We start from the raw sequence: 25,868 nt of genomic DNA, 5'->3' as shown, positions 1-25,868 counted from the left end.
CATCATTTATCATGAAATGAAAACATCTCACTCAGACACAAAACCTACACAAGTTACAACCAACTCTGTACAAAACGGATTAACCGTAAGCTCGAAACCATCTCACAGAAATTAATATTACAGACATTTGCTACCTTTATACAATAATGCCACATATTCTGAATGTAACAAAAAAGTCCCTAAACAGGTGTCAGTCTTTCAGTTTCATTATCATCTGCAAAAGGAGAAAACGTTGTGCTGTAATGTAAACATGGACTATGAACATTTACTGTAGTGAATTATAAACAGTAGAAAGTCTCATTCTTGTTTAGTAAGTAATTTTACGAAAGCAAACATTGTATAATGCTGTTGTTTGAGTTTTTAGGTCGTGAGGAAGTTTGCTAGCGTTTGATTTGAGACTGTATGAAGTGTTTCGGTAGTTTTAGTGTAGTTTGAATGTGAAATTCACTGCTGTATCAAGATTTGGTTAAGAGAACTGTGAAGAGTTTTGAAAAAATGAGAAATGAGTCCTGTAGTGATTATAGCAATCTGCTCTTGTTTCTCACTGAAAGCCTCTAGCTTCCCTCGTTTGCAGCCGTGTTCATTGGCCATCAGCATGGAAAGATGATCAGTGTGAATGAAGACTCAGGCAGACGTGCTCCAACACGACTCTCAGAAGCTTCCAGAAGTCTGTTAGTTCAGAAACGTGGAGAAACGAGTTGATGAGATCACGTCAGTCACGCAGCGGAGGAATCCACAGCATACACACTTCTTATCTTCAGATCAACAATCACACCATCATCTGATTTAACTCGTTTTGATCATATTTGGATTTAATATTTTCTTCTTTTCATGTTAATTTTATTCTTTTCTCATATTTATTTATTTTTTGGAATATGCACTGTAAAAAAAATAATAATAAATTCAATTTGGATTTTATTACAGGTGTTTTATGTGTATTTGAAGTTTTGCACTTTAAGCTCCATAAAATCTGGATAATGTTCTGGTTTTTTTTTATAAAAATACATTTGTTATTGGTTTAGTTTTATTGATTTTAGTACAGCAAGTTAAACTTGGTTATTTGAATACTTTATTTCAGTTTAATAATCTTTGCAATGATTTCAGTTTGAGTTGAGTGTAATGTGTGACAGGAGTGTGTGAAGATGAAACGAGTTCTCTAGAAGATTCTTCTGATCCATATCACAAAACACTTTCTGAGAAGACAAGAGCTGATAACCTGAATGCACAAGTGGCTTTTGATAAATGTGTGTACATGCAAGAAATAAGCAGACGAACACACACACACACACACACACACACAGACAACAACATTTGGGAAAGGTTTTATTTACTTTAACATTAAGACAAAAATGAATTTCAAGGAAAGATTCATTTTAAATAAAAGCTCCAGTTTACAAATACAAAGACCATATTTAATTCACGAGACACTGATTACTGACGGCAGGATTCATAAAAATAAAGTCTTCCATTGAAACGCTCATCTGGAAATGGAATAAAGCGCGAGTGTGTGGAGATTTACAAACACATTGATGGAGTTCTGCTGAAGCGGGATGTTGTTGACGGGGACAGCGCTTTCATTCGAGTGAACAAACAGATTCTTCTCATAAATTACACACTTCAGGCCACAGCTCTCATCCCGTAACAGTACAAAAGCGTGATTACACAGGTCACAGACACACAGGAATGCTGGGAGAACGGGCTCCTCTCAGCAACAAAGAGCAGACTGACACACGGCTCAAATAATTCAGCCTCGTCTGCCAGCGCTAAACTAGGCCACGATTAAGCAGCTTGAATTAACTCTTCCCGCTGTCCGCTGTCAATCTTTAAAAGAGTTGGATCAAGTTTTAAACATCGATTGAATGTGGAAATCTTCTTGTGCTTCTCAGTTGTTCTCCTGTGAAACGGTGGATTCCTGAAAGAAAGCGACACAAAAGTGATCAAATGAAAGCTCATGCTCCCAATTAATAGATAAAGACACGCTTCAAAGCTGCGCTCCTATCTTATCTCATCAAAGCACAGCGCTGATGTTGAAACCCTTCAGTCCAGACAGCGCTTTGGTCAAGGTGAGCTTATGCAAGCTCTGAACGAGAGATAAGAGTGTGTTTGGCAGACATTAAACCCTCCACACATCTGCAGGAGCTGGAGAGAACACCGAGTGAATAACTGCACTGATAACACTTTTACAGCTCATCTGCTGATCCACACACATTAACTCAAGCAGGATTCATCTGATCACTGCTCCGTTATTATCATCCACACACTATTAGAGTTTCTCTTGATATTCTGATGTTCCTTTCTGCTCAGTCACTTTGTTGTGTTCATGTCATTTTTAAATGTCTGTATAGTTTAACATTTATTTTCATGTCAAGACATTTTTTAATGGTTTTAGTGATTGGAAGTTCATTTAAAAGTGCACTAAAAGGGTTTTCTGAAGTTACGAGTTTAACGTACGAAGAAAATTCAAATAGGACGTAAAACATTTGCAAATCAACACCTTCTTCATTCCATGTTTGAAGATAACAATATCATCACTTCCCACCAAACTGGTGCAAAGTATCATGTTTCCTCAGATTATCTCTGAAACATAATTAATCAGAATCATTCAGGATTATAAAAACATAGTTTGAGATGCGGTCGGCTGGTTATCACGTCGTAGTGTACCCATCATAATTTAAGCACATTTTCTGATCAGCTAAAAAAATAGATCCACCTCAATTGAGCACATAAGTTATGCATTTTAAGGTTTTCTGTGTATCTTGTTGTGTTCTTCTACGCAGTGTCTCATAATGAGCATCAGAAAACGAGAGATTGACTTACATACGGCGTCCTCTCGCCGAACTTGCTCCAGAAGGTCATCCTGACGGTGTTGTGGTGACCGGTGCGCTGGTCAAAGGTCTGGCACGTCTGGAAGGGAGGACTGTAGAGGTGCAGAGAGACGGCGGTCTCCGTGTGACTCACGTTCTCCACTCGATGAAGCCCGATGGAGTCTGAAACACAGAGAGAGCCCCCGGTCAGACTCTCAGATCACACAGTCCTCCCCGAGGCTCAGCTCTCCTCTCACCGTTGATGTAAGCGCACTGGTTCTCCAGCAGAACCCGCTGGGACTTCTGCATCATGCCGCCCTGCAGCCTGCGGTCGGGCCAGTCGAACAGCGTCTCCTTCAGCTGACCCTGGAGCAGCTTCATGAAGCAGTGCGAGTCCGTGTGATCGTGGATACTGCTGCAATCAAGCCAAACACAGGCAAACTCAGACACACAAGCAGCGCTCAGCGTCTTCAGGACTGAACCAGCTCCAGCTTCATTAGTTCAGGTTATTACGGGTCAAAGACCAAACCAGTTCATACACACTGAAATCATATTAAATGCATGTCCACTTTAATGTTTCAAATAACATCTGTGAAAATAAATTGTCAAAATATGGCTGAAATAATGTTCATCCTCATTCAGCATGACAGATATATATATATATATATGTCAAAATTAGACATACTTATTCGGACCTGTGCTAGATATAAAAATATACGATCATATTAAAGTTTACTTTAAAAATCTTGATGACAAATGGGTCAGACCTAGAAGTTTGAAGGCAAAGATTGGTAAAGATTTTAAATGGCATTAAGTTAGTATTTTAGGGCTGAACTCTGACCCTTAAACACAGTCTTTAATGTGTTCATTTTGAATGATTATCATTATTACCATTAATGAATGATTCTGGTACGGAAGCGGTGTGTGAATCTCATAATTATGACTTTTTTCCCCTCACAAACTATTCTCTTACAATTGTGAGTTTATATCACTATTCTGAGACAAAAAGTCAGAAATAAAAAGTTGCACTTATCTTTTTCATGTTTTTCGGTTTATAAACTATTATTACACTGAATTACATTTTAGTGTTTTCTGTAAATCATGGAGAAAAATGTGTGATAGACATAAGCTTATGCTTCTTCCTACTCCTTTTCAAACATGCATATTTTAAAGTTTTGTGTTATTCATGTTCTTCTCTATGTGTGTGTGTGTGTGTGTGTGTGTGTGTGTGTGTGTGTGAAACAGGACTCATTCTAATGCACAGGTAAAAAAAAGCAAAGCTGTATTAAACGTTCATTGCTTTGATATTTCAAAACCCCTTTTCTGTCTTTGACCCTTATACGAGATTCATCTAGACAAGATTTTTTAAAAATTAGATGAAATTATTAAAATGTAAGGCATGATGAGCTGAAGATTTTAAGTTGAATTAGGTGGACATGAACAAATATTAACAACAGCTCAGGCATCCTAACACGCTATTTTCTTCATATTCCTCAGTGAATAATCACTTATGCTTTATGAGCATTATTTTATCTGTGCATTTATGAAAGGCTTTGGGAATATTATCTGTCTTTATGACTTCACTAATCACAAGACATTGGACTCTACTATCTATCAGGTCTTTATCAGTCTGTTAATATCTCCGATTGATTGACGTGTGTTAGGTTATTGATCCACACATGATTTCATGCTTCTGCAGGTTAGACCGAACACATTTAACATCAGGTACCTGCCGTGTCCTTCACCCCAGCACAAGATCATCAGGTTGAACTTTCCATTTCCCTCATTAACGAGATTCCTGGTGTATCTGGAAGCACACAGTAAAATGACTTTAGTTCAATGAAAATACTTTTTCTTTAATCATTCATCCTTCCTGGATTCATTATGACAGCTACTGTCATTGTTGTTGTTGTTCCTGGTCAATGCAACGCGTCCTGCTGACGTCACTGTGGTCATTAATATTCATGTTCGTTTCAGTGACCAGAGAGAGTTCAGGAGAAAGTCCCAGAAAGCAGCTGAAGGACTGAGCGGGTGTGCGCCGGGAGCCGAGCTCTGATTGGCCCGCCTCGACCCCGCCCTCTCAGACGAGGCCCCGCCCACTGACAAAACATCAACGGAGGAAAAACTCCAGCATCGCATCCAGACAAAAACAAGAGAGAACTGGACTTTCGGTTGAAGTGGAGCGAGAAACATTAATGCTCTTTTCTCTGATATAAAGGAGAAAACTATTTGAGTTATGTTTGGAGTAAAAGTCAACTCATTTAAACCCAGTTCACCTTAAGTTTGCGTTTGTTTGTGTTAGACTGGAAAGATTGCAACATCAAATTAAAATTTTTCTTATGTTAATTTAATTTGCATTTCTCAGTTATCTGAAAAACTAAATAAGTAAAAATAAACAAAACAACCCTTGGGATTATAAGACTTAAATGCATGAACTATGGCAAAATAACTGTCTACACACAATTATTCTGAGAACAATAATAATAATATATTTACCTGTACTGGTCAAATTTGGCATATTTCATCCACTCGTGAGGTTTACTTTCATAGGACTCCATGATGCTCTGCACCTCCTCCACATTGACTCTGTCGCTTTCAAAGATCTTGTGTAGAGTCTGGATCAGATCCTCCAGAGACTCGGGCTTCACGAGCTCGGTGTGCTCCATCTCCAGCGCTGCTGTGTGTCTGACAGAGAGAGAGAGAGAGAGAGAGAGAGAGAGAGAGAGTGTGTGTGTGTGTGTGTGTGTCACAGAGAGAGAGTGTGTTTCTGACACTGAGAGAGAGACTGTGTGAGTCTGAGTCTCTCTGCAGGAGCTCAGTCTTTATATCTCCAGCTGAACTGTGATGGACGAGACCACTGGCGCAGAGACGCAGGGTCCGCCCACTGATGCACCTCACTGATAAACCTACACTGTCAGCTATGAAGAAGACCTTCATAAACAATTAATGCTTTAGCAAACGAATACATGAGAGACAATAAATATAATTTTGTTTTGTTTGTTTATTGACTTTATCAACGCCCCCCTCCCCAGTTAGAGTTTGGACTGACCCGCTTTATATTCAGTGGCTTAACTTTCTTCAAAACACATTATTAACTTCATATTTACTGGTAGTTATATCTCTGAATTAACTTCACATACAGATATAATCGTCATATCAGTAATATTTTATTTTGATGAAAACATTTTCGTCTGAAACCTAGCCGATGAACAAATGCCCACGGACTGTATTTACTTACAAAGATTTGTTTTAGACTGTTATAAAGTGTTTTCATGTGATTTGTGCTGGAGCGCCATCATGTGGATCATGGTGAAATAAACCCAGCCCGTTTTAAAGGGTAAAAACATTGTTTATGTTTACATGCACACTCACAATGCGATTATAATAGGATTTTTGCAATATAGCGAGCTTCATAAACACTAGTACTGGAAGAAACCATAATTTTAAAGCTTTAAATCAACTGAACCAAATTGCTTCACAGAACGATTCACTGGTTAGAAGCGCTCGAGACTGCGCACACTGATGACTCCTGCTGGTCAGGAAGTGTAACTGCAACTAAACAACTGAATGTGTAATGATTTACTATTAACAAATATCTAAATACCATTAAATATATATTTAAAAAAAAATCTGCATAATATTCTTTTTTATCCAGTGTATGAATTGAGGGGGGGCTGGGTGGTCTCGGATATCCCATAATCATCAAGGGGCCCCCTATAACACACAATTAAAAAAAATTATATATATATATATACATATTTCTTGGAGGTTCTCCTGGTTTTTCAATACAACTATAATACTTAAAATGTAAAAGAGTCGCGCGATAACGCGTCATCACTACAACACGGAGTTAGATCTGGATTTTGTTCACACAGCGCTAAGCGCTTGTTCCGGGACTGAACCCGGGAATGTTACTAGTACTGTGTCTGAAATCTCTCACTCATTCACTAATCCCTATATAGTGTATGGCAGTTGAGTTCACTATATCAGGAAGGAGTGCACAAAAAAAATAAGTGAACGGATTCGGACAGTGCGCGTGAGACTTGGAGCTGTTGCAAAAACATTGCTATATGTGCTTTTATATTAGCCTACATGTGCCTAATTTTAGAAAATAATATTCTATAATAAATAATATAGCAATAATACTCAAAATTACTTTATATTGCAGTTATGCATACCTACGCGTCAGCTTTGTGGTTTCATCGATGGTCTATAATAATTTTTTTGTAATGCTTATGTTCATAATCATTAAATGCTATTAAAATACTGAGACCAAAAATAAACACACATAAACACGTTCATGATTATGTATTTATTCTTTTTAGTATGTTGACTCTCGGTCAAGCAGCGTTTTGAGCTCAGATAAGATACTGTAGACAGGGACGGACTGGGAATAAAAACGGCCCTGGACTTTGACTAAACCCGGCCCAAAGCAATCGGCGCGCGGAAACTAGACAACAGTCTGTCTGCGCCATCTTTGTGTACTGTTGATTTAAACACTCAACTTAAACACTCTCTGTACTGACAGGTATTTTGTCTTCTTCTCAGGGTGGATTGACAAAAAAATTAAAATCTGACTTGGGGCGCTTAAAAGTAATTTAAAATTGAGCTGGAGTTAGTGTCTTTCTCTGCTCTTGGTCTAAACTCAACCTGAATAAACAAATTATGAAATGGATAAAAAATAAAATAATTAAAAAAAAAAGATAGCATGGAATAGATTATTACCTCGTCATGACGTTACCAACATTTTTAAAAGTAAAAGCACAAAATATTTCTTAATATTAGCTACTGCATGTGGCATTTTACAGCTAAAATGTTGAAGTTTAGCTGTTTTAACTGCTGTAATCATTAAAAATGTAGCAACCTGAATATCACTTCCTAACATCATCCCTAGCAAGTAACTCTTTCTCCTCTCATGTTCCATACTTACTGTATTTTCCGGACTATAAGTCGAATGTTTATTAACAAATGTATGTTTATTAGCAGCGTTTGCTCAAGTTAAAGAAGTTGTTAACATGTACATCTGCTGTTTATTTCTCTCGATGTGCACACTTTTATAGCATTAAAATGTGTATTGTTTCATTTGGTTAACTGCAAGTGTTTGTTTAAAATCTCTTAACTTGTGGAGGACGCCAGCGCACAGAAGCGTTCTTTGCTCAGAATAGTTCAGAGGAAAACGCAGCCCTGAAGAGTTTTGTAAATAATAGCCTATAAAAGCCCAACATGCCAATAAAGATTTGATTACTTTAGAGGCAGAGGTGGGTAGGAACCAGTTACATTTACTTCGTTACATTTACTTGAGTAATTTTTTGGGGTAACTAATACTGTTTGGAGTATATTTAAAGATGGGTACTTTTACTCTTGCTTGAGTAAATTTTTGGGGAAAAATCTGTACTTTTACTCCGTTACTGTGGGCGACGCTCCTCTCGTTACTTTTCTCGATTCATTCTTTTGAGTCAATTCTGTTCAAAGGCTTGATCAAACCAGTTGGCAAACGAGTGAATGGTTCATGAATCAGTTTGAATGAGTCGTTCAGTTCCCTGCCGCACGCGCTGAGCGTCTGAAGCGGTTCGTTTAACATCAGCAGCGTTGGAAACGTGGATATGGAACTGCACTGAATAGAAAGCAAATCTGCAAAGGCTATTATTTGCTAGCGATGGAGATCCTTATTAGATGAACACCGCGTGTGCTGTCTACTGTTTAACAGGTAATAACTTGGGCTACATTCGATTACAGTACACGATACCACTGTGACATTAGTTTGTTGTACGTGTGTGGCTTATAACAGAGGGGAGTCAAGTTGAATGCAGCTTCCAAAAGACAAAAAATAGCCGATTAAGATTTTATTAATTTTAATACAATCACCCGGCGTGAGAGCGATCAGTGAGTCATATCATCAGCTGCTAAATTCAGATCTGTGATGAGTAACCCCAGAGTGCAGTCTGGACGATGGGGCGGGGCGACACTTCGAGGCGGAGCGACACGTGTCGCCCCGCCCATATTTGTTTTCCCCGCCTTTGACATTTTGCTCCGAGCCAGCAGGGGGCAGTTTGCGTTGAAATAAACAGAACGGTGGCAACTGCAGCAGCAGAGTAATAACGCTATAGCGGCATCCTATAGCCGCTGAGAGGCTAAGCAGCAGGACAACATCAATGACTCGTTCTCATCCGTTTAAAATCTACATACTTTTATTGCCCTGATGTAATATTGTCCATATGCAGATAGAGATTTATTGATACGGTTGAAATACGGTCAACTGAAAGTGAGCGTTCCTGGCTACGCACCCCTTCTCTACACGGTCTAGTCAAAAACAGGAAACACTAGCAGGTAAATACACACCTACCACCATGTGACCAACTACCCGGAAACACCAACTCCAAACACAAAATAAAAGACAAACATTTTCTGCACTTACATACCAGCCCCTGATTATTACACAATAAACCTGTAATAATCACCAACACAATCAAAATACAGACAAGATAAACATGTACATTACATAATTTATACATTAAATCCCCCCTTTTTTTTCTTTTTTTTTTCTTTATGTAAAAGAATGTCCAGAAAACTCAAATGTTCATTTAGTTCATCCTTGTAGCTGAGTACAGTTAATGTCCAAGTCCAGTCTGTCAGTAAAGTCAGTCGTCAGTAATGCGATCAAGTCTAAGTCAAAAGTCAAGTCAAAAGGGTCAGTTGAGAGCTCTCAAATGTCACTGTCGTAGTTAGTCTTTAGATTCCTCAGCTTCAAGAAGACGACAAATTTTTGTAATTGGCCTGGTCAAGCATGTACTCATGGTCTTAATTTTAACTTGCCGTGTGAATCCCTTTTTGTCCTCTATTGTGTGAACAATCTTGCCCATGATCCAGGAACTTCTAGGTGCATTATCGTCCACTACCAGTACAACCTCTCCCAACTGATGGTTGTGTGTCTTTACCATCCACTTTTGCCGCTCCTGTAGTAGAGGTAGATATTCACCAATCCATCTTTTCCAAAATAGGTTAGCCAAATATTGAATTTGGCGCCACCGTCGACGGGCATACACATCGTCCTTCTCGAACAATCCAGGTGGTAATGCAAGCTTTGTCTTTAGAAGGAGAAGATGATTAGGTGTTAACGGTTCCAAGTCGTTGGGATCCGATGATGATCTGGTGATGGGTCGATTGTTAAGGATGGATTCTACCTCACATAAGAAGGTATGAAGACCTTCTTCATCCAAACTTTGCCCTCGAAGAATGGAATTCAGTATTTTCTTTATTGATCTGATGAGTCGTTCCCAAATCCCTCCATGGTGTGAGCCGGTAGGAGGATTGAAAATCCATTTTATATTCTTTTGAAGAAGAACATTGTTGATCTGACTCTGGTTCCAGTTTTGAATTGCCTCTTGTAGCTCACGCTCAGCCCCGACAAAATTTGTTCCATTATCTGAACGCATTTCAGTCACTTGTCCTCGTCGAGAAATAAAACGTCTTAGTGCGTGAATGAATGAGTCGGTATCCAGTGATGAGATCATTTCAATGTGAACTGCTCTAATGGCCAAGCAGGTGAAGATGACTCCGTAGCGCTTCAGGGTGGTTCTTCCTCGCTTTACCTCATAAGGGCCAAAACAATCCACTCCAACATGAGTAAAGGGTGGTTTGTCTGGTGACACTCGATCTTGAGGCAAATCAGCCATCTGTTGATGACCTGCAATTCCATTGAACCTTCTGCACACTACACATTTTGATATAACTCTTCTTATAGCTACACTCGCTCCAAGGATCCAATATCGCTGTCGAAGGCTAGCCAACATGAAGTTCCGTCCACTATGTCCCACTTCTTCATGAATTTGTCGCAGAATCAAGGTAGCGATGTGCAAGTCCTTAGCCAATATGATTGGGTGTTTAAAATCTTCAGGAACCAATGCTTTATCAAGACGTCCACCGACCCTGATGATATCAGACTGCAGGATTGGATTAAGACGATAGAGAGGACTATTTCGCTTGACTACTCCATCCTTTCGTAGACTTGTCAGTTCCTCAGGAAATCTATTCCCTTGAGAAAGTCGGATGATTTCCATTTCAGCCTTCTCCAATTCTCCCAAGGAAAGCAAGTCCTTACACACAGTAGACTTGAACTTCTGAATTTCCTCATTAATAGTCATCCCTTGTTGATGTGGATTTGTGCCAGAGAAAGCAAGAGCAGTCTGCAGTCGTTTCCTTTCCTCGCTAAGGTCCATCAAGATTCCTTTCAGACGAAGGATCCATGCTATAGCTTTCTTTAGTCGAATCCAAGAGGAGAAGTAACTAAGGAGACATGATATGGAGTCAGACTCTTTGGCTTCCACCATATTTACCAGAGCATTTCTTTTGATCTCAGGATCATGAGACAATATAACACACCTATTGGTGGGATCCATTGGCCACTCCTCTTGTGGTCGAACAAGAAATGTGGGACCAGAAATCCACATCTCGTTCTTCAAGAATGAATCCACTTTTGCTCCTCTAGAGGCCAGATCTGCTGGATTGCTTGAGGAATTCACGTACCTCCACTGTGCTACGTCAGAAGCCTTCAGAATTTCAGACACTCTATTAGCCACAAAGCACTTAAATCTTGAGGTCTTATTTCGAAGGTATTTGAGTACTGAAGTGCTATCAGTCCAAAACACAGAATCCGTAAAGGGCATCTTGAGTTCTTTCCTCCAAATCTTGTCCATACGATTAGCAAGAGTGGCAGCCGTAAGTTCCAGGCGAGGGATCGTAATGGGTCTTAATGGTGTAACTCTTGCCTTGCTTACCAGAAGAGTAGAATGTGCCAGTTGTTGGTCATTATGAAGCAGCAGATAGGATACCACCCCATATCCTTGCTCACTTGCATCTGAAAAATGATGCATTTGAGCAGATGTTACTTCTCCAAACCCATCAGGTTTTAAACATCTTCTGACCTCAAAACTCTCCAAGCGATGCAGATCATCCAGCCAGTTCATCCAACGTTGAACATACACTGGAGGAATAACGTTGTCCCATCCTATTCCCTCTCTGCACAGATCTTGCAATATCCTCCTGGCAGACAGAATCACAGGTGACAAGAACCCCAGAGGGTCATAGATGGAACTAACCACTGAGAGAATTCCTCTCCTGGTAAGAGGTCTATCCTTCACTACCACTTTGAAATGAAAGGCATCTGATTCCGCACACCATTGCACTTCTAATGCTCTTTCAAGAGGCAAAGTATCATGATCCAAGTCCAAATCCTTTACCTTCTTCTCTCTGTCCTTTTCAGGTATCGTGCCCAATACAGCACGGCGGTTACTCATCCACTTTGTTAAATGAAATCCTCCTCTGGCACACATTCTAGTGAGATCCTTGAACAGCTGCACAGCGTCTGTTTCGGAAGGTACAGAAACAAGGCAGTCATCCACATAGAAATTATTGAAAACAACATCCAGTGTCTTGGAGTCAAATAGATCCTTTTGATCCATTGCACATTTCCTCAATGCAAAACTCGAGCAACTTGGTGATGATGTAGCTCCGAATAAATGAACCACCATTCTGTATTCCTCCAGACTGTTGTTTATGTTACCTCCTGGCCACCACAGGAATCTCAAGAAATCACAGTCTTTTGGGTGAACTCTGATTTGATGGAACATAGATTCGATGTCAGCCATCAGGGCAACAGGTTCCAATCTAAATCGTACGAGCACACTCACCAAAGAGCTGGTTAAGTCTGGACCTTGCAGAAGTTTGCTGTTCAGTGATGCACCCTGATAAGAAGCTCCACAATCAAACACAACCCTAATCTTGTGTTTTTTGAGATGATATACACCGTGATGGGGTATATACCACAGGCGTCCATCACACCTCTCCAGCTCAGCCACGGGTACCCTTTCTGCATAACCCTTATAGATGACGTCCTCCATAAAGGTGGTGTAATCTGCATGAAAGGAAGGATTCACTTTAAACCTTCTTTGAAGAGTTAAAGCACGCTGTTCTACAATTCTCCTGTTCATAGGCATGACCACTTCAGTATTTCTGAATGGTAGATTGATGTAATAATGACCATTGCTCAGTCTTGCTGAATGGGACACAAAATCCATAAACTGCTGATCTTCCTTGGACATTCCTGTCAGTTCTTCATGAACAGTCTCTGGAAAATCAGCCTTAAATTGCTGCTTCCACAACTCCTCCAACTTTATTACTGCAATCCTATTCACAGTAACAGGAAGTTGTTCAGCAGGATCATCTCCATTCATACCCACTCCTTTAAGTGGTCCATTAACAGTCCATCCAAGCATGGTCCTTATAGCATAAGGGCCGCTATCCTGACTGCGTACGATCTCCCAAGGCTCCAATGCTTCTGGAACATTAGCTCCAATCAGAAGCTCAATACCAGCATTAATCTTAGGTAAGCAGACATGACTCAAATAAGGCCAACATTCGAGATCTTTCTGTGAAGCAATGTTAGCTGTGGTCACAGGCATGGTCTTTTGGGTGTACAATTCAGGCAATGCACAGTAATCTTCTTGATTCAACCCAGAAACCTCCAGGTCTTTCAGAACATAGCTACCAACTGATTTATCTTGACTCATGGTTCTGAGAAGAATATTAACTCTCTTTCCAGAGAGGTTGAGCTTGTTCATCAAACTTTCCGTACAGAAAGAAGCAGAACTTCCAGAATCAAGAAAGGCATACGTCTTCACCACGCTGTTTCCCTTTTTTGATTTGACACAGACTGGAACGATAGATAATGCACAAGTGTCTTTACCAGCCCCAGTAAAACCATTGGTTTTAAGAGAGACCATGGCACTGCCAACTGCCGGCTTGAATTCGGTTCTCTTCTTATCTGACGTGTCTTCCTTCTCATGAGAATAAATGTGAAGAAGACTTGGGTGTTTCATACTACATATATTACAGATGATTCTCCTTTTACAGTCTCTGCTAATGTGTCCTGTATGCAAGCAGCCAAAGCAAATTCCTCTCGTCATCAAGAAGTTCATCTTTTCTCGGTGACCTTTTCTGGTAAGCTTATTACAAACATCCAGTACGTGTTCACCACCACAGAAGAGACAGATTTGGTTAGCTGTTATCTTACTGTGTTCTTTTATTTCAGGCATAGTAGTGATAGTGGTAGCAAAACTGCTCCTGGCCTTTGGTGGAATTATTCTGGTGTTCGTCTTCCTACCCCCAGCAGGTACTGCATCCTGAATATTACCAAATACAGGATCAGAGAGAATTTTTGCTTGTCTCTCTATAAAGTCTACAATATCAGGAAAGATGGACTGACGGTGGCATCGCTCCTTTAACTCATATGCAACGACTCTCCATTTGTCTTTGAGTTTGTAAGGAAGCTTTGAGAGTATAACTTGCATGTTAGTGGTAAGATTCAGCTCATTCATATAATGAACATCTTGCATAGCGTTACAGCAACTCCTTAGGAAAAGACCATACTCTTGTAGGGCGTTAGCATCTTCAGATTTTATAGCTTTCCATGAAAAGGCCTTTTCCATATATGATGAAGCTATTTTCACCTCATTGCCAAAGTTCTCCTTAAGCAAAGCCTTAGCCTGTAGATAACCTTGTGAAGGGTTCATGTGCTGGCAACTTCTAACAAGTGCTTTCGGCTGTCCTCGTGTATATTGCTCCAGGAAGTGCAGACAATCCCCTGGGTTGGAAGTGAAGACAAATTATGCTGTTTAACCAATAAAGTAGCTATTTCGTTTTGCTTACCAATGAGCTGAAGCATGCTTGTGTGGCTTTTATCATTTTGAAAACTTGATCCATGAGCATATCCAGTATTCTGGTTATCAGAAGATGACATGTTGGGCAATGTAGAATGTGAAGGTTTCAATTTAGATCTTGTTGAAGGTTGTTGTTGTACTGACTGTGATAGAGAATAATTTGAAATCCTTTGTGTGTTATCAACATGTGAGGTACAAGATGCAGGCAGGGACTCTGATGCTGCTGGCACCCTAACTGAAGGGACAAATGGTTCCATATCAGAATAAAGAGGCTTGGACACATTTCTAACAGATGTATGAGATTCCGAATGCACATCTTGATACACCTTTACTCTGGCCATTGACTCTGCAAATTTGGTTTCCAGCGCCAGTTTTTCTCTCCTTCTCCTCAACTGCTCCTCTTGTTCCTCTAATTCATGTTTCTTTCGCAGCATTTGTTGAGAGGCCAATAAAGCAGCCAGTTCTGCCTTAGCCTTAAGACGAGTGGAAGAAATGGAAGATCGGCTTGATCGAGATCCATGAGATGTTGCTTTAGTAGATCTTTTACTGCTTATATTCGAAACACTGTCCATTGGTTGAATTTCATCCCCAGAATCCCTTCCAGCCTGTATGTGCGCATTAGAGAGCTGCATGTTATGTGTTGTCGACACAACTTCAACAGAAGGTGAAATATCAGATACATGAATCCCTTGAGATGGTGCCTCTACTTCCACAATACTAGGTTCATGAGTATCAGAAAGAGCAATGCCGGGATTTGATTTCCCAGTTTCAGTCATCCATTGTTCAACCTCTTCTACAAAGTCGTTATAGTGTTTGGAAATTGAGTCAAACCAGGCATTTTGTTTAGTTTGTTCTTCAGAAGGTAATAGAAGCAGTACACTTTTATGTAACACAGATGCATCATCCATCAGCAATTGTATCGTTTTCAGCATTGAACACACTTGAGACGCATTGTCATCACATTTCATCAAGTCCTTCATGGACACAATCACATTCTTCACTTTACTCTTGTGATCCTTTTGCAAGGCTTCAATTTTAGCCAGCAGGGCTTTTGCCGTGGGCTTATGCTCTCGTTTGCCGCTATCAGCAGCGTGCTCCATATCCTCAGAGTTCATTCTCCAAGGCAACAAACAACTTGAACTCAGTTCCAAACGGCGCTGTATTCAGCGCGCACTGAGCAAAACAATGAATGAATGAACGTAGAGGCAGCACATAAGAGCCCATCAATATGCAAGAGCAACACCAACCGCGTTCAATACAATGCCAATCCAACTTAACGGCTATATCAGCGTCTTTCACAACTTAAGCGAGTCCAGCCACAATCCATTTAAACCGCTGACATACCTCTTCTTCCGTCTGTATGTGCGTCGCGATCGTTGACCCACTTCACGGTGCGCGTCTGTGACAACATGCGGTGTGCGGGTACAGCCATTTTTTTAGATCGCGTCCATAATCCAAAGCTGTGAAGTTTTCAGTTGACTAAATATAGCGGCATCCTATAGCCGCTGAGAGGCTAAGCAGCAGGACAACATCAATGACTCGTTCTCATCCGTTTAAAATCTACATACTTTTATTGCCCTGATGTAATATTGTCCATATGCAGATAGAGATTTATTGATACGGTTGAAATACGGTCAACTGAAAGTGAGCGTTCCTGGCTACGCACCCCCTCTCTACACGGTCTAGTCAAAAACAGGAAACACTAGCAGGTAAATACACACCTACCACCATGTGACCAACTACCCGGAAACACCAACTCCAAACACAAAATAAAAGACAAACATTTTCTGCACTTACAAACGCTATTCCACGTTGATTGCATGAGGTGAGTAAAAGTGGTTGTGTAAATATCTTATAATATTAAATGCGATGTTCGATCATTTATTTATCCATGGTACGTTCAATTTGAATAATTATTGTTAATAATTGTTATAAATTGCTCATTTTATTGTTCTTTGTGGATTGTAACCCAACAGTCAAACAGCTACATACAGCTACATACAGATCACAGACACAGAACAACAACACCCGGACTCTGTTTTAATCATTCTTGGGGACTTTAATAAAGCCAATCTCTCCCGTGAACTGCCAAAATACAGACAGCATGTTACCTGTCCCACCAGAGACAGTAATATACTGGATCACTGTTACACAACAATAAAGGATGCATATCACTCTGTTCCACGAGCAGCTTTGGCACGTTCTGATCACTGTCTGGTTCATCTTATACCATCCTACAAGCAGAAACTTAAATCTGCTAAACCTGTAGTAAAGACTGTGAAGAGATGGACCAGCGAAACAGAGCAGGATTTACAATCTTGTTTTGACATCACAGACTGGAGCGTTTTTGAAGCTGCTACCACCGATCTGGACGAACTCACAGAGACTGTAACATCCTATATTAGTTTCTGTGAGGATATATGCATTCCTACCAGGACTTATTTAACATTCAACAATGATAAGCCATGGTTTACAGTAAAACTCAGACACCTTCGTCAGGCCAAAGAGGATGCCTACAGAAATGGGGACAGGGTCTTGTACAATCAGGCCAGGAACACACTGAACAAAGAGATTAGAGCGGCTAAAAAAACCTACGCTAAAAAGTTGGAAGACCAGTTTACTTCCAACGACTCTACTTCAGTTTGGAGAGGACTGAGAGCCATCACAAACCACAAGAAACAATCCCCTTGCACTGAGGCTAATCAACGACTTGCTAACGACCTGAATGAGTTTTATTGTAGATTTGAAACCCCCAACACCCACTCTGACCATCTCCCTACACAACCATTAACACCTCCTGCAATCGTCCAGACTGCACTCTGGGGTTACTCATCACAGATCTGAATTTAGCAGCTGATGATATGACTCACTGATCGCTCTCACGCCGGGTGATTGTATTAAAATTAATAAAATCTTAATCGGCTATTTTTTGTCTTTTGGAAGCTGCATTCAACTTGACTCCCCTCTGTTATAAGCACCCAAGATTATCTTTGGGTGCGATGGATGAAACTGAAGTGTTAGACGCTGTAGAATCTACATTCGCTATTGTATTTCTAATGTTATCTATTTTATCAGTGAAGAAATTCATAAAGTCATTATTATTTAACGTTGGTGGAATATTTGAATCAGGTGGCGTCTGGTAATTTGTTAATTTAGCCACTGTGCTAAATAAAAACCTTGGATTGTTTTGGTTATTTTCAATGAGTTTGTGGATATGCTCTGCCCTAGCAGTTTTTAGAGCCTGTCTATAGCTGGACATACTGTTTTTCCATGCAATTTTAAAAACTTCCAAGTTAGTTTTTCTCCATTTGCGTTCAAGACTACGAGTTACTTTCTTGAGAGAGTGAGTATTACTGTTATACCATGGCACAGTACGTTTTTCTCTAACCTTTTTCAATTTGATGGGGGCAACAGCTTCTAATGTATTAGAGAAAATAGTGCCCATGTTGTCAGTAATTTCGTCTAATTCATGTGTATTTTTGGGTACAAATAGCAGTTGAGATAGATCAGGCAGGTTATTTGCGAATCTGTCTTTGGTGACTGGAACAATAGTTCTGCCCAGACGGTAACGCTGAGACATATAGTTAATATCAGTTATACGCAGCATGCACGATACAAGGAAATGGTCTGTAATATCATCACTTTGGGGTACAATATCTATAGCAGTAAGATCGATTCCATGCGATATAATTAGATCTAGTGTATGATTAAAACGATGAGTGGGCACGGTGACATTTTGCTTGACTCCAAAGGAGTTTATTAGGTCAGTAAACGCAAGTCCTAATGTATCATTTGCATTATCAACATGAATATTAAAATCTCCCATGATTAGCGCCTTATCAACTGTAACTAGAAGGTCTGAGAGGAAATCTGCAAATTCTTTTAGGAATTCTGTATACGGCCCTGGTGGTCTATACACAGTAGCCAGAGCAAGAGATACATTAGATTTCTTTTGCATGTCTGACAGTGTAACATTTAGCAGAAGTATTTCAAAAGAGTTAAACCTGTATCCTGTTTTCTGGGTAACATTGAGAATATCACTATATATTGTTGCAACACCTCCGCCACGACCAGTCTGACGGGGCTCATGCTTATAACAGTAGTTTGGTGAAGTAGACTCATTTAGACCAAAATAATCATTTGGTTTTAGCCAGGTTTCAGTCAAGCAGAGTACATCAAAACTATTTTCTGTGATCATTTCATTTACAATAACTGCTTTGGGTGTGAGTGATCTAATATTTATGAGCCCAAACTTTAAAAATTGTTTTTGTTCATTTACTTTACATTTTTCTGGTTTAATTACGATAAGATTTTTTCTAGATCCTACATTATATTTTGACCTCACTATTCGGGGAACAGACACAGTCTTAATAGTTTTTACAGCGCAAGTACTTTTATCATTTAAGCGGGTGGAACAAAAGTCATCATAATAGTTATTAGAGAATTGTCTTACTAGTCACATGGAGCGAAGTGTCCTGGAGATGTTGTCAGAGAGCAGCTCCGCTCCGACTCTGCTGGGGTGTAATCCATCAGCGCGAAACAGCCTAGGACGCTCCCAGAAAAGATTCCAGTTATTAACAAATAGCAGTTTCTGTTCTTTACACCATGACAACAACCATTCATTTAAAGCAAAAAGTCTACTGAACCTTTCGTGTCCTCGTCGATACGTGGGCAGTGGTCCTGACACGACGATCGTCGCCGCGGGCGTCGTGCTGCGAACCGTCTCGATCAGGCTGCTGAAGTCCCTCTTCAGCGTCTCCGTCTGCCGCAGCGTGGTGTCGTTAACCCCGGCGTGAAGCACGACCGCTCTGGGGCTCTCGTCGGCCTTCAGGATCGCGGGTATCTGCGCAGAAACATCGAGAACACGAGCACCAGGCAAACAATGAGTGTGTACTTTACCTTCGGCTAACGTAGCACTTACGTGTCGGACGATGGAGTCTCCGATGATCACAGCGTCGCGTCCTGTCTCGCGGAGGGGAGCGAAGCGGTTCCGGATGGAGATGTCGAAGGCAGGAGGGGAGAAGTCGTCGCCCGGGACCCGGCTCGCGTCCTCCGCTGTGGATGCACCCAGGGTCCGTGGTGTCCCGGCGTCGCAGTGAAGGACATCTGGGAAGATCGCGTCCTGGGTGCACCGGGCCTGTGCAGAGAAACACACGGAGTAGACGTGGTGGGACTGTTAGCAGATCGCTGTATACTTACCCCGGACTTGTGAGCGTCAGCCCAGGATGATTCCAGCGCGGCTCTCCGCTCTCTCAGCTGGGCCTGCCTCACCTCCAGGTCGCGAATCTGCTTTCCCACGGCCTCGAGCTCGAGCTGCACAGAGTGGAGACATTCATCCGCCATTAAAGCACGTAACAGTGAGTACAGCAGTGGTAATGTGTGTGAATAGAGTATTAGCAATGTTAGCGCAGTTAGCTGCAACCACGCCGCTGATGCTAACAGGCTAAAAGCTAAAAGCGGACCGGGGAGATCAAAATAAAACTAGTGATAGCGAGGCGCTCTGATTGTTTTTGTTGTAGAATACAATAGAGGATATATTCACACGTTATATAAACGGAAACGATGATGTATAAAATTGATTTTTGAGTTAAAAATAGTCAATGAAAAGAATATAGTGACGGAGCTCAAACGCAGTACAGCCGCCAACAACAAACAGTGCTATTCGGGCTTTACTTACTATATCTAGCAATATACCTACCTCTTGACATTTGTTCTTTTAGAGTCCAGCAAAGCAGGTTATTTGTGCACATACATTCATTAAGAACTAATCATTACATGTGTGTACATGCAGAGGTATTTTAGTTATTACAGCTACATAGTTGTTCAGATATGAAATTGGGATTATGTACAAGTACTATATTGGTCAACGACCGTGGATTATTTCATATATAGCTATTAGTTAACATCAGCATCAAAGACATTTAAAAACATTTAATCTTAATTCATTTTCAGACAGCAGCGAGTGTTTTAAATAACTTCTGTTTGCGATCTAATGTGGATTTTGTTCACCATATAAGACAGAAATATTTATATTCAATGTAAAAGATCTTCATGTGGATCATGCATACAAATATATGCAAATATCTCACTGGATTATTACAATTACTGTATATATTAACATTTTATTAGTGGTATTATAAAAGAATGAGTATGCAGTTGTGACAATCTATAGAGTTTGTTTAAAGCAAGGTTATCTGTAGTCAGTGTTTATATAATGATTAATAACTTTTATATGCATGTATAAATAAACCTATGTATGTTTTTGATTCAACAGCTTCCCCTGGAAATCCTCAGGGAAGTTATTTTGTCAGCGGGTGACTGCATATTTGACACTTTCTCTTGTTTGCAGATGGTTTAGGGATGTGGTCACTCAAGAAGTTTTCCGGAAAGCGGCACACTTTGCCTGGCTAGACAGTAAGATTTCCCCCTGTTTAATGCTCATTCTCCAATTGAACTTTGTAGTATGAGGCTGTTAAACTTTTTTTATTATTATCTTTCCTGTATTTTGTCTTTACACTATAAGTTGTGGCCAACTGGAAGAATTGTCCTCCTGTCTACCAGAACGAGTTCAGACGGATGAACAGCATCAGGAAATGCTTGCAGTGCAGAGCCCTTTTCAAGTTGAACCCACCAGGGTACAGGGAAGAGGCCGGCGTGGTGATCTTCTGGGCTTTTGTTTACACAGGATTTGGTTCCAAGGACTGTTTTTTTTTAGTTGTTTTTTTTTGCGGCATGAAACACATTTGTGTGTTCATTGAAGGGAAATAGAGAATGAACTGAGATCAACTGGTTTTGATGTATTAATTGATGTCATTTAAAGTTAAACTTTGCAGTGTATAATGTTTTACTAAAAAAGCTATGGCAAACTCGTGCATGACAACAGGTTTCAGTCATTTACATCAGTCTATCATTCTTTAAGGTTTCTCATATTTGATGGTAACATCATTTGCTATGCATTGCTCATAATGAATTCTTAATTTAGTTGTGACATTCGGTGTAATTTTTCAATTACCAATGATTTTGATAAACAATGAAGTGTTTAAAGGGGTGATTAAATGTATTATGTTTTTATATAGAAGTGGGTAACTAAATAAATTCAGGATTAATGAGGTTTTCAGTAGTGCAGTTCAGAAAACAAATAACAGGAATGTTATTTGCTCTCTTTCTGAACAATGAAAGATTAGTAGCAATATTTATATCACATTAACTTTCAATGTTAAATTCACATTTAATATAAAGTCAGTCGTATTAAAAATATGTTATGGTATGACACCTATATCTGTTACTTAAGTAAACAGACAGGGTTTTATAATAAATTACATAAATTGGAGTAAAGGCTGATGAAATATATACATTTATACACGCACACATACATTACATACATTTTATCTATATATCTAAATAAAAATAGGCTCAGTATATATGACCCAAAGTAACTAGTAACTAACTACTTGAGTAGATTTTTTATCCGATACTCTTTTACTCTTACTCAAGTAACTATTCAAGACTAGTACTTTTACTTTTACTTGAGTAAATATTTCTAGAAGTACTTTTACTTTTACTTGAGTACAGTTTTTGGGTACTCTACCCACCTCTGTTTAGAGGATGAATTTAACAATAACTATATATATATCCTAACCCTATAATAATAAATAGTAGAATTATAAATTAATAATTCGCTAGTTTCATTTGTAAATGAAAACACTCATTTATCAGAGAACGTTAATTAGGTAAGCAATACACAAATTGAAAGGGGAAAACAAGCATAACAATAAATATAAAAATATAGCCCTAATTAATATAATATTATTATCAATTATATACGGTTAGCCTATATGAATGAATGAATGAATGATGCATTTAGATTGTTGTCCACCCAAAGCGCTGTACAATCATGTGTGTCTCTCCTCAACCACCAGCAGTGTGCAACATCCACTTGGATATATCATATATACCGTATTTTCCGGACTATATAAAGTCACACTTTTTTTCATAGTTTGGCTGTTCCTGCGACTTATAGTCAGGTGCGACTTATTTATCCAAATTAATTTGACATGAACCAACAGAACCCTCTCGCGGCTGTAGATGGTAATGTTTTCTCTTGGTTCATGTCAAATTAATTTGGATAAATAAGTCGCACCTGACTATAAGTCGCAGGAACAGCCAAACTATGAAAAAAAGTTGGTCCTTGGTTCTAAATAAATGTGACTTATAGTCCGGTGCGACTTATGTTTTTTTCCTCGTCATGACGTAGTTTTGGACTAATACGACTTATACTTAGGTGCGACTTATATTCTGAAAAATACGGTAATGATCAAAATAATAATAGCCTTATATGAACATATATTACATAAAAAGACACGATCAACGGACTGTGGGATGGATAAAAAATATTTTATCAATCTCTGATAATCTCAGGCTGCTCTGGTCACCCTGGTTTGTTTATTCATTAAACTCAACCACGACAAAACTAAACCAAAAAGACTCGAGTTAAAAAAAAATGTATCTTACAATGAACATTATTTATTAATTTATGCAATCTTTAACTTGAGCAAACGCTGCTAATACACATACATTTGTTAATAAAGTAAATAAAACGAAAACATGAATGTTTTAATGCTATTGAATAAAAAGAAACGATCCACTCGCAAGCCTCTGCTCATCATGACAGGACCTGGATCAGTGAGCTGCGTCTCAGGCCGATGACGTCACTTCCAGGGAGGTATGTTGTACACGCCCCCGTCCCTTGACTCCGCCCCCACGTCAAAACAGTGCCACAAAGAGAGACGTGCAGAAAAGTGAAGCGCAAAGGAAAAATGGTATCGCAAGCTCAAACTAGACTGACACGCAAAATAAAAGCATCGTTGCAAATAAACTAATAGATATGACCATGGAAAATATGTATTGCAAAATCATTGCTTTCGCGCGGTTTCATTTATGTTTTGCAATTCTTAATTTTTGTTTGCAAAAAGCAAATTTATTTTCCTCAATACTTTAATTTTCGTTTGCAAAACTTTATTTTGCAAAACGTAAATCTTTTGCGTTTATATACGGCGTTAAATTGACTCCATACATACATAACATAATTTAATATAAATAATGTAGGAAAAAATGTTAAAACAGAAATAATAAAGATGTAAACTTCATCTCTCATTCAAACTCTTTTTTTTTTTTTTTTTTTTTTTTTTTTTATTGAACAATGTCATGTACAAACAACATGGCAGCAAAAATATATAATTACATAGTAACAGTAGAATCAGGTGCATAATTGCATTACCAAAAATGAATAAATAGACAAATAAAATAAGAAAAAAAAAAAAAAAAAAGGCTAGGGTTTACTTTTCAAGTCATATTCTTCTATTATAGCAAAACGTTTTTTAGCATTTTTACTATTCATCATTTTAAGGGAATTTGTATAAGAAAGAAACTCATTGTGATATACACAGAATTTAGGGTTCACTTTCAAGTATTTAGATTTGTGTATATAGAATTTAACTAGAATAAGGATGTTATTAACCAAAAAATCGTCTTTGTTGCTTTCCAAGACGAGTCCATAAATAATGTCCTTGTGAGAGAAGACTTCAAGATGAGGAATCTTTGGATATAGCCAGTCATGAATATCAAGCCATAAAGCCTCTACAAACATACAATGAAAAAATAAATGATCTGTAGTTTCAATATTATCACAAAAAACACAATTACTAGTTTCAAAACCAAATCTTCGCTGTACAAATTCACTGGATGGATATACACCATTTATAATTTTAAAATGGACTTCCTTAGCTTTGGGAGATAAAGGAAATTTTAAGTAAGTTGTTCGTAACCTGTGAATATTTTTTTTGGAGAAGAACTGTGAAATCAAGTTTCTATAGGGTACTATGGGAAATAAGATGTTATCAAACATATTTCTAATAGTTTTGTTTGGAAGTTTAATTTCTTTAAAATCTACACCTTCAACTAAAAGTAATGGGAGACAACAAATGGGAGGATTCGTTGTTGAAAGGTATGCTTGAACCAAACACATGAAAGCATTGGGGATAGCTTTAATCATAGAGCTAAACGCATTCTGACTACAGGTTATATCATATTTGAGACAGAAGTTATTATGTGATAAAAAATAACCTCTACTATCGATTAAATGAACCACCGACCATATTCCTTTCTCCATCCACTCCTTTTTATACAGTGATTTGTTTCTTATTGTGATATATCTATTATTCCACATTGGGGTTTTGTGAGGTGTAAAATTATGGTTGTATAAGAGCTTCCAGTACAACAAGACTTGTTGGTGAAACTTGGATAGTTTGATAGGGAGACGCTGGGGAATGAAATCACATCTAAGTAAAAATTCGATCCCTCCAATTTTCTTAAATATTTCTCTGGGGATGTGAAACCAAAGGTTATCATTATTAAGGAAGGATTTCAACCAGTTAATTTTAAGAGTTCCATTTATGAAATCAAAATCAATGGCTTGTAGACCTCCATCTTTGAATTCTTTAGTCAACTCTGCTCTTTTAATGTAATGAGCTTTCTTTCTCCAGATATAATCAAAATTAATCTGGTTAATTTTTTTAATCACTTTATTTGGTATCGATAATGAGTATGCAGGGTAGATACATCTAGATAAACTATCCATTTTGGTTAAAAAAATTCTTCCCAATAAACTAATATCTCTCAATAACCATAAATTAAGTTTGGATTGACAATTTTCAACTACTTTCCACAGATTCAGATTTTCACATTCCATTATATCTTTAGAAAGATATATTCCTAAATATTTCACTATAGATTTAATAGGGATGTTATAGGCCTCGGTTAACTGGCATTGATGAACTGGCATCAACTCACACTTTTGCAAATTTAATTCTAAGCCAGAAGCTTTAGAAAAGATTTGGATATTTTGCAGGATTTTGGGGACTTCCGAAAGCTGCTTCATAAAGATAGTAGTGTCATCAGCTAACTGGCTTATGAGAACTGGATGCCCAAACACCTCTAATGGAGCTATATTTGAATGCTTAAGAAAGATAGAAAGCAGCTCTGTGGTTATTATAAAGAGAAATGGGGATAAGGGGCAACCCTGTTTAACTCCACGTTTGATAGAGAATCGGGGTGAAGTACCTCCTGATAAAGAAATTGAACTATTTGAATTTTCATAAAGGGATTCAATTATGTTTCTAAATTTCTCTCCAAAACCAAATAATCTTAAACTATTCAAAATAAATGGGTGTTCAATTGAATCAAATGCCTTATAGAAATCAAGAAATAAAATAAAACCATCATCATCAATAAGATGTCTATAATCTAAAATATCCAGAACTAACCGAATATTGTTATGGATAGATCTTCCTTT

At 38.8% G+C, this 25,868-nt stretch overlaps 2 protein-coding genes across 2 annotated transcripts in view; one reads left to right on the top strand and one right to left on the bottom strand.

Moving 5' to 3' along the window:
- Window positions 1-25,868, top strand: part of LOC132139432 (dmX-like protein 1) — a 244,292-nt gene that overhangs the window by 73,175 nt on the left and 145,249 nt on the right. The window lies entirely within an intron of this gene.
- Window positions 1,307-5,567, bottom strand: LOC132139424 (cysteine dioxygenase type 1). Its single transcript, XM_059547772.1, has 5 exons — window positions 5,301-5,567; window positions 4,534-4,611; window positions 3,062-3,219; window positions 2,818-2,987; window positions 1,307-1,912 (listed from the first exon to the last, which is right to left on the bottom strand). Exons 1-5 carry the CDS (start codon window positions 5,468-5,470, stop codon window positions 1,883-1,885), a joined length of 606 nt encoding a protein of 201 aa, XP_059403755.1. The 5' UTR covers window positions 5,471-5,567; the 3' UTR covers window positions 1,307-1,882.

The sequence above is a fragment of the Carassius carassius genome, unplaced genomic scaffold (genome assembly GCF_963082965.1).
Source record: "Carassius carassius unplaced genomic scaffold, fCarCar2.1 SCAFFOLD_70, whole genome shotgun sequence".
Lineage (NCBI taxonomy): Eukaryota > Metazoa > Chordata > Actinopteri > Cypriniformes > Cyprinidae > Carassius > Carassius carassius.
The sequence above is the reverse complement of the archived record's forward strand: the minus strand, read 5'-3'. Positions and strand labels throughout refer to the sequence as shown.